Genomic DNA, 16,868 nt, shown 5'->3' on the forward strand with positions numbered 1-16,868 from the left:
ACACCAGTTTTCAAATAGAGGAGGAAATTGCAATGCAATATTATATCTCCCTTTAAGGCTGAACCATTCGATTGAAAATTGGTATGGGCATTCAAGACAACTTTCCTGAGCCAATTTTTTGTGAGCTGCCTAAAGAACAATTGTTATGGAGTGGCTATCTAAATGAAGTTGTTGTTATCTTTCATTGTTCCAGAGATGAACCCCAGTTTGAACTTAAGAAGCTGCCTTTGACTGAATCAGAACATTGGTCCATCTAGCTCAGTATTCTGGTTAGCAGCAGCTCCCTGAGATTTCAGACGTCTTTCCCAGCCCTACCTGGAGGTGCCAGGAATTGAACCTAGGGCCTTCTGCATACAAAGCAGATGTTCTACCACTAAACTATGGCCCTATTACCCTTGCACTCTTTCAAAGAGAATCAGAAAATATGTATAACGTTTTTTGGTCAGGGATACTACTTACATAAGGTGTGCTGCAACTTGAAGAAGAATAAACTTTGTTAGCTGCTACATAACCAGCAGCAGCGTCAGCCAGAGCACACCTGGGCTGGAGCAAGGTCTGTTGCCATCTCATCCTTCAGCCCTTCCTACTGGGGAGAAGAGGGTACAGGAACTGGAAGCCACTCTACATCTGCAGCCCAGTGTAGGAGAAGCTCACCTGCTGTAACGGTCATCTACTGCCAGGTTTTCCTGATGATAGGAAAGGAGCTGGTCTTGTGGTAGCAAGCACGACTGGTCCCCTTTGCTAATCAGGGATTGCTTTGGTTTGCATTTGGATGGGAGACTAGCTAAGAATGCTGTAAGATTTTCCCCTCGGGGTGGGGTCCATAGTTCACTGGAAGGGCAAGAAGGTCCCAGGTTCAGTCCCTGGCATCTTCAGATAGGGCAAGGGGAGATTCCTACCTAAAACCTTAGATTGCTGCTGCCAGTCAGTGTAGACCAGGCCTGCTCAACTTCGGCCCTCCTGCAGATGTTGGCCTACAACTCCAATAGTTCCTGGCTATGGGCCACTCTGGCTGGGGATTATGGGAGCTGTAGTCCAAAAACATCTCGGGGGCCAAAGTTGAGCAGGCCTGGTGTAGAAAATACTGAGCTAGATGGTCTGACTCGGTTATAAGGCAGCTTCCTGTGTTGCTATGTTCTTTCCTAAATCATGTGCAACTTTTAAGATCCAGCAGCAACAGCCAGGATATGGAATGATTTTATTTTAATTTCAGGCTTTGGGAGTCCTAGACCCAAATGATGGTATACAAATAAATAATACTGTTCAATGCAACATCTCCTATGAAAGCTGCAATATCAGAATGAAGGTTGACATTCATGAATCAGCAGAAACCAGTGCATGCTCTTAAGATTGCCAGAAGGAGCCTCAAACGTACTCTCCTAGTGATAATGCATAATTGGAATAATTCTGGACCCAGAAAGCCCAGGGGGCTTTGTATCCATGCAGCCTCTTCAGAAATTTGATGCTTCAGATGCATTTGCTAAATCATTCAGCTGACCACAGATTCAGCTGATCACAGGTGTAGCTGCTGCATCCATGGAAGCAGACAGTTGTTGGCAATGAGGTGGGGGGAAAGGCTGAATATGTTGTTCAGCTGCATATTTTGCCTAGCCAAAGATGCAGTAGTAACACCTCTCACTATTTGTACAGTATATCAGAAGGGAAGTGTAAAATGGCCCTCTCTGTGGAAGCTTCCAAAGGGAGATTCCCCCCCCCCCACCCCCGCCACTGGCATGTAAAACTCTGCTATTTAGACTATTGCAACAACGTGATGTTCAGATCTTTCCTGTCACAGTTATTTGCTCGAAGGGATTTTCCGGCACAAGAGATCCCCTGCCCTATAGCCTTTTCTTTTCTTTTCTTTTTCCTCCCTGTCCTCCACCTCCCGCAGGAATTTTAACAGCTGCCAAATGTCTGGCAGGGTTTAATAAATGGTTGTTCTTTCTCTTCTCACCCCCCCACCCCATCCCATGTTAGATCTAGCATCCAACATATTAAAGATCAAGGATGTAGGAGAAATGGAACAAAAGGCTATGGAGGGTTTTTATTTTTATGTTCCTGTCTGTTGTCTTGACGGGAAAATAAAAGCTAATTCACATGTGCAAGCTGGTTGCTTTCCCACCCTGTCATATTCCCCTTTCTGAGTATGGAATCCCTTGAAGAAATCTTGATGTGAACCAGACTGTACAGAGGGGAAGAGTCCTCGGCAACCATTTCCACTATTGGCATTACCAGAGATGGTGCCACATTGGTAGGGAACCTGGGGCAAAGCCCTGTGGTGATCCTTTGCCCCATCCCCCCATGGCACTCTGCCTCTGTGGTGCATCTTTCCTGCCCCAGATTACCTGTATGGGGCAGGATACAGCGGCGGGGGGGGGGCTAGCCAACCAGCCAGCAGCAGTGCTTCTTCCTCCTCCCCCTCAGAGGGTGAAGACAGAGGAACTGCCCTGTTTCCCTACCCCTATTCTCCAAATGGCATGGCTCCTGCTCCTGCCCTCAGAGAATGGGCCTTCCTCCCAGAGTCCCTTGTAGTCACAGGGTATTCTGCAAAGAAATCCCTTTATGGAGGGAAAGATAGAAGGTCATGGCGCCATTGCTTCCTTCCAGCACCAGTGCAGCTGGGGATGATGGGAGTTGAAGTCAACAACATCTGGTAATCCATGTTACAGGGAACACTGCCCAACACTCACCACTGAGCCCTTGGCCAGAGCCTAACTTAGTCAACCCCTGACACCTACCCTGGGTACCACAGAAACAAGCCTTGTGCTTCTGGGCTTCCCTTCCTTCTTCATGACTGACTTATCCTGTTAAGTTGAATGGGAAATTAACAGGAGTTGAATCCAAACAAGACAGAGGTACTTACTGTGGGAGGCCGGAACTTAGGAAGTGGTTTAGATCTGCCAGTTCTGGATGGGGTTACACTCCACCTGAAAGATCAGGTACTTAGCTTGGGAGTACTTCTGGACCCAAACCTCTCCCTGATATCTCAAGTTGAGATTAGGGATATGCGAGCCGGCTTGCTTCAAGCCGGACTCAATATCAAGCTGGCCCAGTTGGACTGGTCAGTGTTTGAGCTCTTGAGCAAGAACTGCTTGTGGACTAGCTCAGGTATACTTGTAAAGGGGAATCCTTGAGGATTCTTCTTTACAAGTAAAGGGGGCATCCCTAACCTAAACTTCCCTGAAGGCAGGGGGAGGGGGTGAGAGAAAGCAACCTCTGCACCTTTAGCAGAGGCTGCAGGATGGGCAGCATATGTGGGCAGCGAGGACTCCTCTAAGCCCCCCACTGGCCTCCCAAATGACAGCCCAGGCCAGCTTTGGCCCAGTTTGGGCCTCTCCATTTTCTCTCACTACCCCCACGCCTTTAGGAAAGTTTAGGTTAGGACTTGTCCCCTTAGCTAAGCAGGGTCCACCCTGGCTGCACATGAAGGGGAGACTTGATGTGTGAGCACTGTAAGATATTCCCCTTAGGGGATGGAGCTGCTCTGGGAAGAGCATCTAGATTCCAAGTTCCCTCCCTGGCATTTCCAAGATAGAGCTGAGAGAGACTCTTGCTTGCAACCTTGGAGAAGCCACTGCCAGTCTGTGTAGACACTACTGAGCTAGATGGACCTATGGTCTGACTCAGTATATGGCAGCTTCCTATGTCCCTATACCCCTACTTGTAAAGGGGAATCCTCAAGGAATTTACAAGTATACCCAAGGCGGTCCACTAACTGATTCTGTTCGGCTCAAGCATCGAACCGAGCCAGACCCGGTTCGATCGGAACTGGGCTGGGTTGGTATGAATCCAGCCCATATATGAATGGAATCGGCCCAACCGGTTCCATGCAGATCCCTAGTTGAGGCGATGGCCAGGAGTGCTTTTTATCAGTTTTGGCTGATATGCCAGCTACGTCCATTTCTCGAGACAAAGTGACCTTAAAATAGTGGTGCATATGCTGGTAACATCCAGGCTTGACAATGCATTCTACATTGAGCTGCCTTTGTACATAGTTGGGAAACTGCAATTGGTGCAGAATGTGGCAGCCAGGTTGGTCTCCGGGGTCACCCATAGAGACCACATTATTCCTGTTTTAAAAGAACTACACTGGCTAGCAATTAGTTTTTGGGCAAAATACAAAGTGTTGGTTATTACCAATAAAGCCCTGAATGGCTGAATAGTTACCATACATAGTACATTTGCACCTGAGAAAAATCTTCTGTTTGTCTTGGGCATGATGTAGTGAATTACTGATGTGATTATTGAGCATTAAAATCTGTAGAAAACAGTAACAAAATACTGTCATTATATTCAGCATTTCTGCTAACAAATTAAAAAAAAATTAACCTTCCACCCAGCATCTTCTGGTGTAAAAAGTATTTCATTCAGCTAATTTCAGTGGCAGGATTCTGTATGCAAAAATTTGGTATCTGTAGGTCATTGGGAAGTATGACTTCATTTCACCCCAATGCTTTAAAATATTTACGATAATTGAGAAATAATGATAGCATGCGCGGGAGGATTTCAAAATTTGGCCATTATCTCCTGTTATCTGGATGGAAATTTGCCTCTGCTAACTTGGTTTGTCAAATTTGTACACTACCCCAAACTTTTGTCTCGGGGCAGTTAACAATAACATAAAACGTTAAAACATACACAAAAATCTTAAAACAATTTAGGCAATCTAAAAATTAAAAAACAGATTAAAACCTGAAAATTTAAAAAGGCGAAAAAGCTTGGCTGAAGAGGTGGGTTTTCAAATGCTTTAAAAAATTGTTAGAGATGGGGAGGATCTTATTTCAGTAGGGACCGCATTCCACAGTCTTCAAGTAATAACCAAGGAGGCCCGTCCCCGTGTGGCTACCAGCCAAGCTGGCAGCAACTGGAGACGGATCTTTCCAGGTGACCTCAATGGGTGGTGGGGATGATAATGAAGAAGTTCTCTTAAATACGTTCTCTTTAAACACTCCTTTTTTACAGTACGCTTGCAACACTCTTAGAACCATGTCTCCTTTAGGGATCTGCAAATTGATTCAGGTACAAATTGATTTATACCCGAATCTAGCTGATTTTGGTGATTTGGAGACAAAACAAATCAACCCTGTGGTCCATTGGCTAGATTCAGGTCCAAATCGAATCGAGATTCGGATCCCTCCCATTAATTCCCCCAGATTCCCAGCTTTCATTTTTGTAAAAAAGCTAAGCTCTAGCCCTTTTAGAAGTGGATTTATGGAGCAAGATGTGTGGTCACTATTTTTCAAGTGTATGGATTCTTTGGTGTATAATAACTTTCCTTTAATGAATCCCTATGAGGATTCATTACACACCTTCATTTCTTCTATTCATTTTGACTGTCTTTTTGACAGTGCCAGCTGTCAACTGCCATGTGACTACTAAACTCCACTCCCACCCGCAAGGCAGTGGGGTACTATCAGTTTATTTTCTGGGATATTTTTTTTCCAAATATTTAGGCTCTTTGGTGTCTAATAACCTTTCCTCATAATGAATCCCTATAAGAATTCATTACACACCTAAGTGTCTAAACACTTCAAAAATTCCTAAAATAAAAAGTGAGTGCCTTGTGGGTTGTGGGGTAGTTGGAACATGGGGTGCTACTAATTCCCCACCTCCACCTGCAAAGCAATGGGGTCAAAATGAACAGAAAAAATGAAGATGTGTAATGAAGACACCAAAGAATCTAAACACTTCAAAAATACCTTTAAAAAAAAGAGTACCCCAGTGTGTGGGGGGTGGGGGTGTAGTTGACACATGGCAGTTGACAGTTGGCACTTTCCAGTGACAGTCAAAATGAACAGAAGAAATGAAGATGTGCAATTAATCCTCATAGGGATTCATTATGAGAAAAAGTTGTTATACACCAAAGAATCTAAACCCTTGAAAAAATGACTGCACATTTTGCTCCATAACTCCACTTCTACAAGGGCTAGAGCTTAGCTTTTAAAATTTTTATTTTAATGAAAGCTGGGAGTCCAGGTTAGGGTTAGGATATGGCGGGGTGATTTGTTTGGGGCACAAATTGAATTTTAAAAAATTGATTTGTACACATCCCTAGTCTCCTTTGCTTATTTTATGCTTTGCTTATTTGTGGTTGTCAATAGGGGAAGGATGTTACCAAAACAAAAGTGCATAGCCTGCCAAGAACCAGAGTAGAACTTCTGCCAATATCAGCTAGCGGAGGCTGGGGCAGGGGGTCAGAGTGGAAGGCGGAGTATACCTTAACACTCAGTAAAAACTCCTGCCCCCTCCCCTGGAGTCCCGCCCGGCCATCCATCCATGTGGCACACTGCTGCTCAGCTGGCCAATGCAAATACACAGCAGCCAGCTGAGAGGCTATGGCAGGGGGCACAGCTGGTTGGCCATGTAGGATGCCAGGCAGCGGCAGGAGCTTTTACCAAGTATTAAAGGTGTACTTCACCTTGCGCTCTCCCCACCCCCCGGCCCCAATCCCCACCAACTAACATGGTAACATCACCATACTGACTTCAGCATTCATAGCCGTGGGGTACAATCAGCTGGGCTTGCATACAGGCCCTGGCTGGTACCAGAGCCCCTTTGAAACACATGGGCTTTCTTCAGCAGTAGAACTTAGTAGATTGCCCCTACAATTGGTGGTGTTCTTTTTCATTTAAACTTTTAGAAAGGGGATGAAACAGTTAAGCAGACAGGGCAGACAGTATGACTACTGATTGAAATTGTGCTTCATTGTCAATTCTGCCTCGCTTGTTGAGCCTACTTATTAAGTTGTAATTACAATGGAAAATGAAGACTCACGTTTGCCTCTTCTGTGTGGCTTTTTTTAGGGACATTCCAGCTATATTACACACCTTGACTGGACCCCGGACAATAAGTACATAATGTCAAACTCGGGAGACTATGAAATACTATACTGTAAGTATAAAAGTGTATTTACCTCCAGCTTAGAAAACTGCCTGAGCAATAATAATTGCTCAGTTACCTTCTGTAACCTGACCTTCTGATATTATTCAGAGCTGTTCCTTACCTAATGGCGCTTCCAAATATAGCTCCCATCTCTGCAAGGGCATCAATCAGTTTAACAGTTTACAGGGAAGAGCAGTGCTGGTGTGTGATGTGTCATGAAGCAGGTTTTCAGCTTCTGCAAATGATACATACACTTGCCTAGTTGGAGGCTCTGTTACTGGTGCGGACATGTGCTGACAGTTTTAAAGACGATGTTCTAATAATATGGCATTTATTTAGCTCTTTTCCTAAGGGCTCAAAATGTGTTACATCCATCAGGCCTGCACAACCTGTGACCATCTCCCAAGCCAAAAGCAGCAATATGCGGTGAACTGCTAGGGTGGATCACTCTTTTAGAAAGGGGACTAAAAAAGGCACCTCTTAAAGTAGTGGCTCTCTTACATTTAGAAGGGGGAGGGCAGCTGACCCTGTCCAACCCCAGCACAGAGTTTTTCTAGTGTTTCCCCTGAGTTTCTTTTTAGATTGTGGTCCCTTTTGGGAAAGGAAACCATTTTATTTTTTTCTGTGTAAATCACTTGGATACCGTGTTTTGTTGAAAAGCAGAATATAAATATTAGTAATAACAATAATCCACTGGGGGCTTACTTACCTGCGACTCCCACACCCAAATGTATGTTGTCAAGCATCTAGCACAGCATAATAATAGGTAATGAGTCAGAAGTTGTGCAATCCTAGCATACATTAGAACTCTAAGAGCAGCTCTAAGGAAGCCAATAACGTTTGCCTACATCCAAGGGAGTGGCTTGCCTTAGTCTTCCTAGTAGGCTCATGGGCTTTGACCACTGCATTACAGAAGCACTGGTGGTACTCAGAAATGTGTACATAAGAGCAGCCCTGCTGGATCAAGCCCGAGGCTTGATCCAATTTCCCATGAAATTGATTGCCGGGAAATCTAGGACCAACAAACGGAAGTACTTTTTCATACAACGCATAATCCACTTGTGGGATTCTCTGCCACAAGATGTGGTGACAGCCAACAACCTGGATGGCTTTAAGAAGGGTTTGGATAACTTCATGGAGGCGAGGTCCATCAACAGTTACTAGTCAGAGGGCTGTGGGCCACCTCCAGCCTCAAAGGCAGGATGCCTCTGAGTACCAGTTGCAGGGGAGTAACAGCAGGAGAGAGGGCATGCCCTCAGCTCTTACCTGTGAGCTCCCTGGAGGCATCTGGTGGGCCACTGTGCGAAACAGGATGTTGGACTAGATGGGCCTTGGGCCTGATCCAGCAGGGCTGTTCGTATGTTCTTATGAGGCCTATCTAGTCCAGCATGCTGTTTCCCACAGTGGCCCACCAGATGGCTCTGGGAAGCCCGGAGGCAAGAGGTGAAGGCATGTCGTCTCGCCTGCTGTTCCTTCCCTGCAACTGGTATTCAGAGGCATCTTGCCTCTGAACCTGGAGGTAACTTATAGTGATCAAGACTAGTAGCTGATGTTAGAATGGGACTGAAGAAAACTGATTACATGTTAGTAAGATCATAGCACCAAGGAGAAGCAGCATTTCTTGACTTCTCGGGGCAGGCAACACTCAAAGCAATATTCCTCAATCTGGTGGTTTGCTGTTTTAGTGCACAAAATAGCTTCTAAGTGCTATTACCTTGTAAAGTTCTAAATTGCCTGGGAATTTTAAGAAATGCCCCTCTGCATATTACTTTGCATGCCCATTAAGATCAACAGGAGTGGCACTCCTCTGAATTCTGAGATCCTATGGGAATTAGGAGCAGGGCATTCTGTGTAATGCCTCTGATTCTTGGGAACTCTGTCTCTAAGGAAGTTGAACAAATGTGTGTACATATTGCTTCTATATTGTTCAAAAACTTATACATCAAATACATTTTTGTTATGCCAGGCTTTGCTCAGTTTAAATGTCAGGAAACTAGTCAGACTGGATGTCTTTTTCATCTGTGTTAACAGTCTGTGTTAAAAATGAAGTGTGAGAAATTGTACAGTTTCAGCTCTCTTTAAGCAATCAAATGGCAAAAGGATTCCTGGCATCAAAAGCTTGCTCTGCCCCCAATAAATTTGCTTTTGCCTGCTGGTAGTTCCAACCTTTCAATTGCCTGCATATGTCAATGGGAGGCAAATTGTGAAAGGCAGCAGGCCTAGAGGGACAGGAAAGGAATGCTGTAGGGGGCCAAGTGCTACTTTGGGCTAGTTTCATTAGCTAACTAAACTGGTTCTCCAGTTAAGGTGACAGGACAATTTCCCATTTCAGCGGATATTATCCTGCTACTTTGCAATTGGTGTCCTTGCAAATACAACATTGGGAGAGGCATGGCTCTTGATCAGGTTTTCAACAGAGGTTTGTGATTTATCTGCCGCACAAAAAAGAGGTATGGTTCAATGGCAGAGAACGTGCTTTTTGTACAGAGGCTCTCAGGGCTGGAAAAGAGATCTTTCCTCAAGATTCTAGCTTATCTAGTTGGCTGTTGTCTATTCTGACTGGCAGCGGTTCTCATCAGAACATAGGAAGTAGGGGAGTGCACAATACTGGAAAACCTGGTTTTACCCGAGTTGAGCCGAACCGAATCCGGTCTAGTTTTGTGCATGTCAAGCTGGGCCCCAGTTCAGCTCAAGTCTGAACGGGTTCATGCCTGGCTGGATAGCTTTTCCTGGGTAAACTAGGAAACCTGGGAAAAACTGGGTAGCTTTTCCTCCTACCTTGCTTCCACACAACCGAAAACTGGGAGCACACACAGCTCCCAAACCCAAGTAGAACACAGTTTTTGATTGTGTGAATGACCTCACTAGCAGGATGGCCATGGTTTGCAGAGGCACGGAATGAGCCCACATGCTCCACTGTATGTAAGTCAATAAATTTTTTAAAAGTAACTTTTTAAAAAAAGTGAGTGAGTGTTCCTCTTAGACAGCTACAAAAATGCCACTTACTCATATAATTGAGTGTGTGCCTTTGTGTTTTTGTTTTTTAAAGGGGACATTCCATCCGGCTGTAAACTAATCAGAAATCGTTCTGACTGTAAGGACAAAGACTGGGCAACATACACTTGTGTGCTGGGGTTTCAAGTATTCGGTGAGTAGCATCTTTCTGTTTTGTGCTTAGGTTTAAGAGGCGTGATACCCTGATAATAAGGGATGATTGTGCCATTTATACAGAATGTTTGAAAATGTTCCACAGTTTCATTTTGTTTGACTTCACAAACTGAGCATAGCATGTCTGTAGTATTTCAACTGAGGATAATGGCCTCACTAAATGTTACATGCAAAATGAGTATCATGAAACCCCGTTGCCTTTTTTCTTTTGAGAAAAACTACTTCGGAAGGGGGTAAGTAGGGCAGGGAAGGGGTACCAATCCCTTCCCACCCACCCACTCCACTCCAAACATGTCTTGGTGAGGGTCATGCATGCCTGGTACCCAGCTATTTATTTTTAACATTTCTATATCACTGTTCAACAACAACAAAGTTCTCAGAGCGGTTTACATAGACAGAAGAAGAAGATGATTCCCTGTCCCCAACAAACTCGCTATCTAAAAAGAATCACAAGGGAAATACCCACAGCAGCCACTGGAGAGACGCGATGCTGAGCCAAACAGGGGCAGTTGCTCTCCCACTGCTAAATCGAAAAGAATCACCACTTAGAAAGGTGCCTCTTTTCTCAATGAGCAGGGATTAGCTCTCCTATTGCAGGGAGGACGTTGCAGCATAAAAGTGATGGGTAGGGAGAGAATGAAGCACACACGCACACACACACACCCCAAATCATCTTCTCACAAAGCAGCTTTTCTCTTGCCTTATTTTGAGGGGATTGTCAGGGTTTCATTGCACAGGTTTGTATGTAGTATCTTATTGAATCCCATGGTAATGTTAATCTGCATTTTCCCACTGAATCCATTGTAGAGCAAGGGCTTGATTCCCAAATGGGTAATAGAGCTTGGTTCCTGTCTGACATGCCCGCCTTTTATCGAGCTTCCATCCATGCTTTTCCATTGTTTACAAATGGTTCAGAATATGGCAGCAGAGCTGCATGTTGATGTCTGCAGCCATAATGAAATCATGCTCTTTCTGCTTTCAGAGCATTAGTTTCCTGAAGAGTGGCGGACTGACCTTAGGATTAAGTGTTTAAGCTCCCATAGCAGTGCCTGCCCTGCTATATACAAGAATTGTTCCAGGAACCTTACTCTGACGGCCTCCTGTGATGAGACTCTGTATTATGTATTATTGTATCTTGTTCTTGTGGGGTCCAGGGTGTGTCTATAATAGTAATACCATTTTTTAGGCAGTAAAATCTTTTGAATAATATCTATTTGTTTTTTTGGTTGCAATGGTTATTTCATCTGAATAGGAACTCCCAGTTTAATTGGGCAAAAATTTTAAAACACTGGATAGCATCCACAGTGGTGGACGTTTTGCATTTCTGGTGCTCCGCAAAGTTGTACTGTCATTAGCAGCAGGAGAACCTGCTGCTTCTCCATTTGCACATATGTGAGCTTGTGCAACAGATTGTTCAAGAGGTTGTGTGTAAAGTAGTCTGGAGAGAGGTGAATTTCTTTGTACAGCAACTCTGTGCTGTGCCCTTACACTGGTACAACATAATTTACTCGGGCACAAGATTAGTCTGGATGCTCCCTTTATATCTCAAGGTATAAAAACCATGGTGGTGGTGATTACTATGAATATTGGAAGGTGCCAACTTAGAAGATGCATTCTTCCTTATAGAAGGGAAAAGCCTCTTTAAAGGTGAGTTCAGATGAATATCCTTCTCTACACATGAGGATTTGTAAGATCAGCGGTAAGAATGCACCTGCCCTGATGTCATTAAAAATCGCCCCTTTACATGCATTGCAAAACCCTGACCACTTGTAGAGGGGTGATTCAGATTATTACCCCTCACACACAATTAAAGGAAGTGCTGAGATCATGTTAGCAAATCCTTTCGGGATATTGAGATAGATGTGTTCTCACTGCTACCCCCATCCTCCTTGTATGTAGAGAAGAATGTTCATCTGAACCTGCCCTAAGGTTATGCCTGCTGCATCACATCACTGTATCATCTAAAAAATAGTATTGATTCATGTTCTTATATAATCAGTTAATGAAATTTTTTGAACAGAGCGCTTTAAGCAGGCAATGGCCCTAATTAATTTATGTTCTTATATTGAAGGAGTGTGGCCTGAAGGATCAGACGGAACAGATATAAATGCTCTTGTCCGGTCCCACAACAGGAAAGTTATAGCAGTTGCTGATGACTTTTGTAAAGTCCATCTATTTCAGTATCCCTGCTCCAAGGCAAAGGTATGTCTAGATGACACTGATTTGTGGACAGTGGTAAGAAGGATGTAAGGAAAAGTGCATGCGTGCGTGGAAAATATGCTCTGTGTGTATGTGTTCCAGTACTCATGAACATACAGTTATCGCAGCATCACATATAAAAATCACTATCCTCCCCACCAAAAAAACAAACTCTTTGTTTTGAATTATTCATTATTAAATCAAGGTGGCTAGTACAACAAATTGCTACCTTTTTGTGTGCTGAACATAATACATTCAGTCTCTCTCCTTCCATCCAGTGCCTTGGGGTACCTTTGCTACTGGTGTTGTACCATCCCAATGTGATGGGTGCCCCAAGGTGGGAGTGGTCAGGTAGCAGTGGACAGGCTCGTAATCTCTGGGTTTACTCTTATCTGGGTTTACTCTTACCATAGTGCAACGAATTCCTGGGCCACTTGCAGTATCTATGCTGCACCTAGACCACTTAGGCTGTAAGTAAGATGGTAGGAAGCAAGGGAGACATTCTAGTCAGTACCACATGTCCATAATCCTCAATCCTGTCCCACTGCTGTTTCTGTAAATAGTCACCAACTGATGCCTTATGACCCACCAATTGGATTAAGGTGTTTAATAACTCCCTATGTATTCCTGCAGATGTTGTGGGCGTATTTAATATGTGGCTGAGGTTCTATGCTTTCTTGTATTGCAAATACAACATGATCACATCTGGAAGGCCAACAGTCTTTTATTTTTGTAAATTACCAGTAATTATAATATCAGTACTTGCATAAATAACAGAACCAGGAAGCCTGCAAGCAGGATGGAGAAGAAGCCAGCACCCGGCCGGCCAGAAACTGGCAGGCGGGGCGGGGGAGAAGCCAGCTGGCCCACCCGCCCTCCAGAAAGCTGGGCTGAGCGAGTGGGAGAAGAAGTTGGCACCCAGCCGACCACAAAGCAGTGGGTGGGGGGGAAGAAAAAGGCGGGCAGGCGGTGGGTAGACCAGCCAGCCAGAGGCACAGATGCTCTGCGCCTGGCCCAGTTTGTGTGTGTGTGTTTATTTATATTTAAATATATAACATAGTTTTAACCATATATAGTTAGTGAGTTAGTTAAAAAATTGTTGAACACCAGTCCATTCCTGTCAGGTCTTGCCATTCTCCCACCAAATCACTAAAATGTGAGTGTTCACATCGACCAGAACACATGCACTAAACATCGGCAGTTTATTGCAGGGGCGGGGCACATCTTTCCATTCATATTATTGGGATATTGAGATGAAGTCGCCATTCTAATGAGTATTTTGAACCTAATCAAGTAACAAAGGTTTCATTTCCTGCTTTGTGTCAATAGGCCCCGAGCCATAAATACAGCGCCCATAGTAGCCACGTGACAAATGTCAGCTTCACTCATAATGACAGTCACTTGATTTCAACTGGAGGCAAAGATATGAGTATCATTCAGTGGAGACTTGTGGAGAAACTAACTCTGCCGCAGAATGACATTATGCTAGAAATGGGTACAACCAAAGTGCCTGTAAATGCCAATGAAAGCTTTGTACAGCCCAGCACTCCTGTTCCCCTTATTCAGCCATTTGATGAAATGGCTGCCCATGAAAGCGTAACAGACGGTTCTCCCGCATCTTTGGAAAGTAATCTGGAGCAGACTGTGGAGGCCAATGAGGAGCAGAACGATGAGCAAAGTGAGGGGAGCAGTCTCGATCCAGGGGAGCCCAACTGTGAAGAACCATCTAATGAAATGAGCGAGGAGCAGAGTGAATCCACAATAACTGAAGACCAGCAAGAAAACTCTCCAGTGTCTTAACAGCTCAAACTCAAGATGGTCTTTATATTTTTCCCTTCTTGTGCATACTTTTGTAAAGGGGAAGAGGGTTCAAGTAGGGGAGGGGAAGCATCTCTGAATAGGGAGTGCTCCAGTTGTTGGGTTTCAGTTGAAGACTTCATGTTTTTTTCTGTTTTTCAGTGTATGGAACTATTGCAAGGATCCATCTTGACAGTTCCAGTCAAGAGCTGGTCCACGTTGTAGGATGTAACCATAGACTACATGAAATTTTAATTGCTGTCAGAAAGAGGCATGATGCAAATGACTGGCGGGGATAGGGAGGAAGGAGGAATCGACTCCAACAGAATGCTAAGAGATAAACCACCAGACTTCTGTTTGTTGTTAAGGTTCTTTCACAGAAGCGCAGAGTAATAATCTGCTGAGTAATGCATCCCAGGTGCAGGAAAGCTAATAAAACCGCAAGCTCTTTATGGAGCTCTTCTTTCTTTTTTTATATTAAAAACAGAGGGAGAGGAGAAGTGGACAGCATCACAATAGAGCCATAGAGTGCATTGGACTCACAGCCTTCTTGATTAACACCTATGCAATTTTCTAACACTACTTATTCCTACTAGTCTTTGTATATGCTCTACTCTGGGTGCTGCTAGCTCTAGTGCTACTCGTATTAAGGAACACTTCTTGTTGTTCCCTGATTATGGATCTTAAAAACCAATCTTAGACAACAAGCATTGCTTAGTTTTTAAATTGAGAACCCACGGTATGATGTCTTTCCAAGGAGCTCCTTGCTTAGACGTATTGAAACTCAAGAACACCCACTGTGACGTCGTAAACTGACTTGACTGCATGATGGTGAAAGTTCTAATTCTCGGGTTAAAACTTGGCCCTCATCAATAACTCATTCCCTCAATAAGAGGCTAAATACGAGAGGAAAACCATTAAGTTATGAAATGTGGTGCTTGGGATTAATGTATTAAATCAGTAACTTGCAAAAACGATGTAGGGGTGACCATAAGAATAAGAAAATTTAAAATAGGCTCTTTTTACAGCCTTTTTTAAATAGCTGTAATATAAATGTCACATTAACTCAAGATTATGTTGGATATGTTTGGATTTTGTGTGTGTGTGTGTGTGTGTGTGTGTGTGTGTGTGTTTCTTCCTCTTGTCCAGTTGCTGTAAGCCATGCAGCTCTGAGATGGCTGGACCTGGCCAGTTATGGGATACCATGGCATTTTGTTATGCTTTTGGAAAAATATCTTTTTCAAGATTTACACCAAAACAAAAAATACAAACCCGTCAGCTACATTTTTCTTAAGTATCTAGAGTTTCCTACGTTTAAAAAGAAGTTTGCTGAAAAAAATTCCTACTTGTTTATATTTTGATTACATAGGATCTCTTTTTTTTTAAACTGTGCTGGTATTTTAGGGTTTAGTTAGAAATCGTGTTTAGAAACTTTGGATGAGTTTAAGTCTTAAGTGTGCAAGCGTTTACGTGATTGTGCCATTCCAAAGTGCACCAGAACTGTCATTCCCTTCTAGTATCTTCTCAGGAGTAAATGCTACAGATCAGGTATCTATTCATCATTGGTAACATTAAACGCAAATGGACTCCCAAAGGACACATACATATGTATATATCCATATATATGTATCTCCTCTTGTTTACATCCATTCCGGAAAACCTCAAAATAATTCTCTTCAAATAGAGAGAAATGGATTCCAAGCAACCCAACTGTGTTTCCCCCCCCTTTTTTTTTCTTTTTAACTGTGCTCTGTTAAATAGTAATGTTGTTGGATAGCTCTCATTTGATGCGCAATTTTGTCAAATAATGTTGATAGGCAATATAGATGATTGCTTCAGTGAAATGTATTCCTTAAAAGGAATATACTAAGGGCCAGGGGTGGGGAAGTACTTCTGTAATGCTTATCAAAGCTAACAGGGCATGGAGCTCTCTTTCATCCTCAATGAATACCATAAAACAGTGCATTTTCTTTGGAAATATCTATTACCTTGGGGTTGCCATGTAAAGTGAGAGTTAATTGTTGTGATTTTCTCATGTTATAGTTAAAAGGACTTTTTCTAATATGCAAAAAAAAAAAAAGCCTTACAGCTTTCAACTGCTGGCAACTACTGTTTATCGGATAAGAAAATCTGTGATAATGGATGAAAATGGGTGGGATTATGTTAACTGTAGACGTTCTAGGGGAAAATTGTGAATGAAATATGATTTAAGAGTGTGTTATGTGAAGATGTTTGAGCCATTTCTGTCTATCATGCATTCCTGTCTCATGGCAGAAAAAAATGAAGATTAAAAAAAAATAAAAAATAATCAAAAAACGCAGTGTTGTTTTTCCTTTGGAGTTACCTTTGCTGAGCCTTCTTATAACCGTCTTTATCTATGTATGAGTTCATTACATTTTTATCCCACCCTTTCAGGAATGCAGGGCAGCTTCACCCCCATTTTATCCTACCAACCTACCCTATAAGGTAGGTTAAAATGAGAGAGAGTGATTGGCCCAAGGTCATCTAGTGAGTTTCATGGCTGAGTGGGGATTTGAACCCAGGTCTCCCGAGTCCTACTCTGACACTCGAACCACTTCCCCATGCTGGGACTCTCTTGTGAATATATTGTACAGTCATCCCTTGCCAACTGCAATTGGCAAATTGGTTTCCCAGTTGCAGTTTTAAGTGTCCGCGACTAGGAAATTGTGGCAGGTCTCGCCAGCCATGACCCGAGTATCCATGGTTTGGCGAGATTTTTTGATAATTTATTGGGGGGGGCATTTTTGGGAGGTCAGGGGGTAATTTCTGAGGGTTCGGGGTGATTTTTTGGTTTCTTTCAA

The 16,868-nt window shown here is 43.4% G+C and overlaps 1 protein-coding gene across 10 annotated transcripts in view; it reads left to right on the forward strand.

The window, feature by feature from the left end:
* Positions 1-16,366, forward strand: part of EML4 (EMAP like 4) — a 217,536-nt gene extending 201,170 nt beyond the window's left edge. For all 10 annotated transcript variants that reach the window (XM_053311351.1, XM_053311356.1, XM_053311371.1 and 7 more), the window contains 4 exons: positions 6,804-6,891; positions 9,932-10,030; positions 12,122-12,252; positions 13,579-16,366. In XM_053311351.1, coding sequence (XP_053167326.1) covers positions 6,804-6,891; positions 9,932-10,030; positions 12,122-12,252; positions 13,579-14,049 — 789 coding nt within the window. In that variant the 3' untranslated portion in view covers positions 14,050-16,366. The remainder of the gene's footprint in view (positions 1-6,803; positions 6,892-9,931; positions 10,031-12,121; positions 12,253-13,578) is intronic.
* The last annotated feature ends 502 nt before the right edge of the window (positions 16,367-16,868 follow it).

The sequence above is a fragment of the Hemicordylus capensis genome, chromosome 1 (assembly GCF_027244095.1).
Source record: "Hemicordylus capensis ecotype Gifberg chromosome 1, rHemCap1.1.pri, whole genome shotgun sequence".
Lineage (NCBI taxonomy): Eukaryota > Metazoa > Chordata > Lepidosauria > Squamata > Cordylidae > Hemicordylus > Hemicordylus capensis.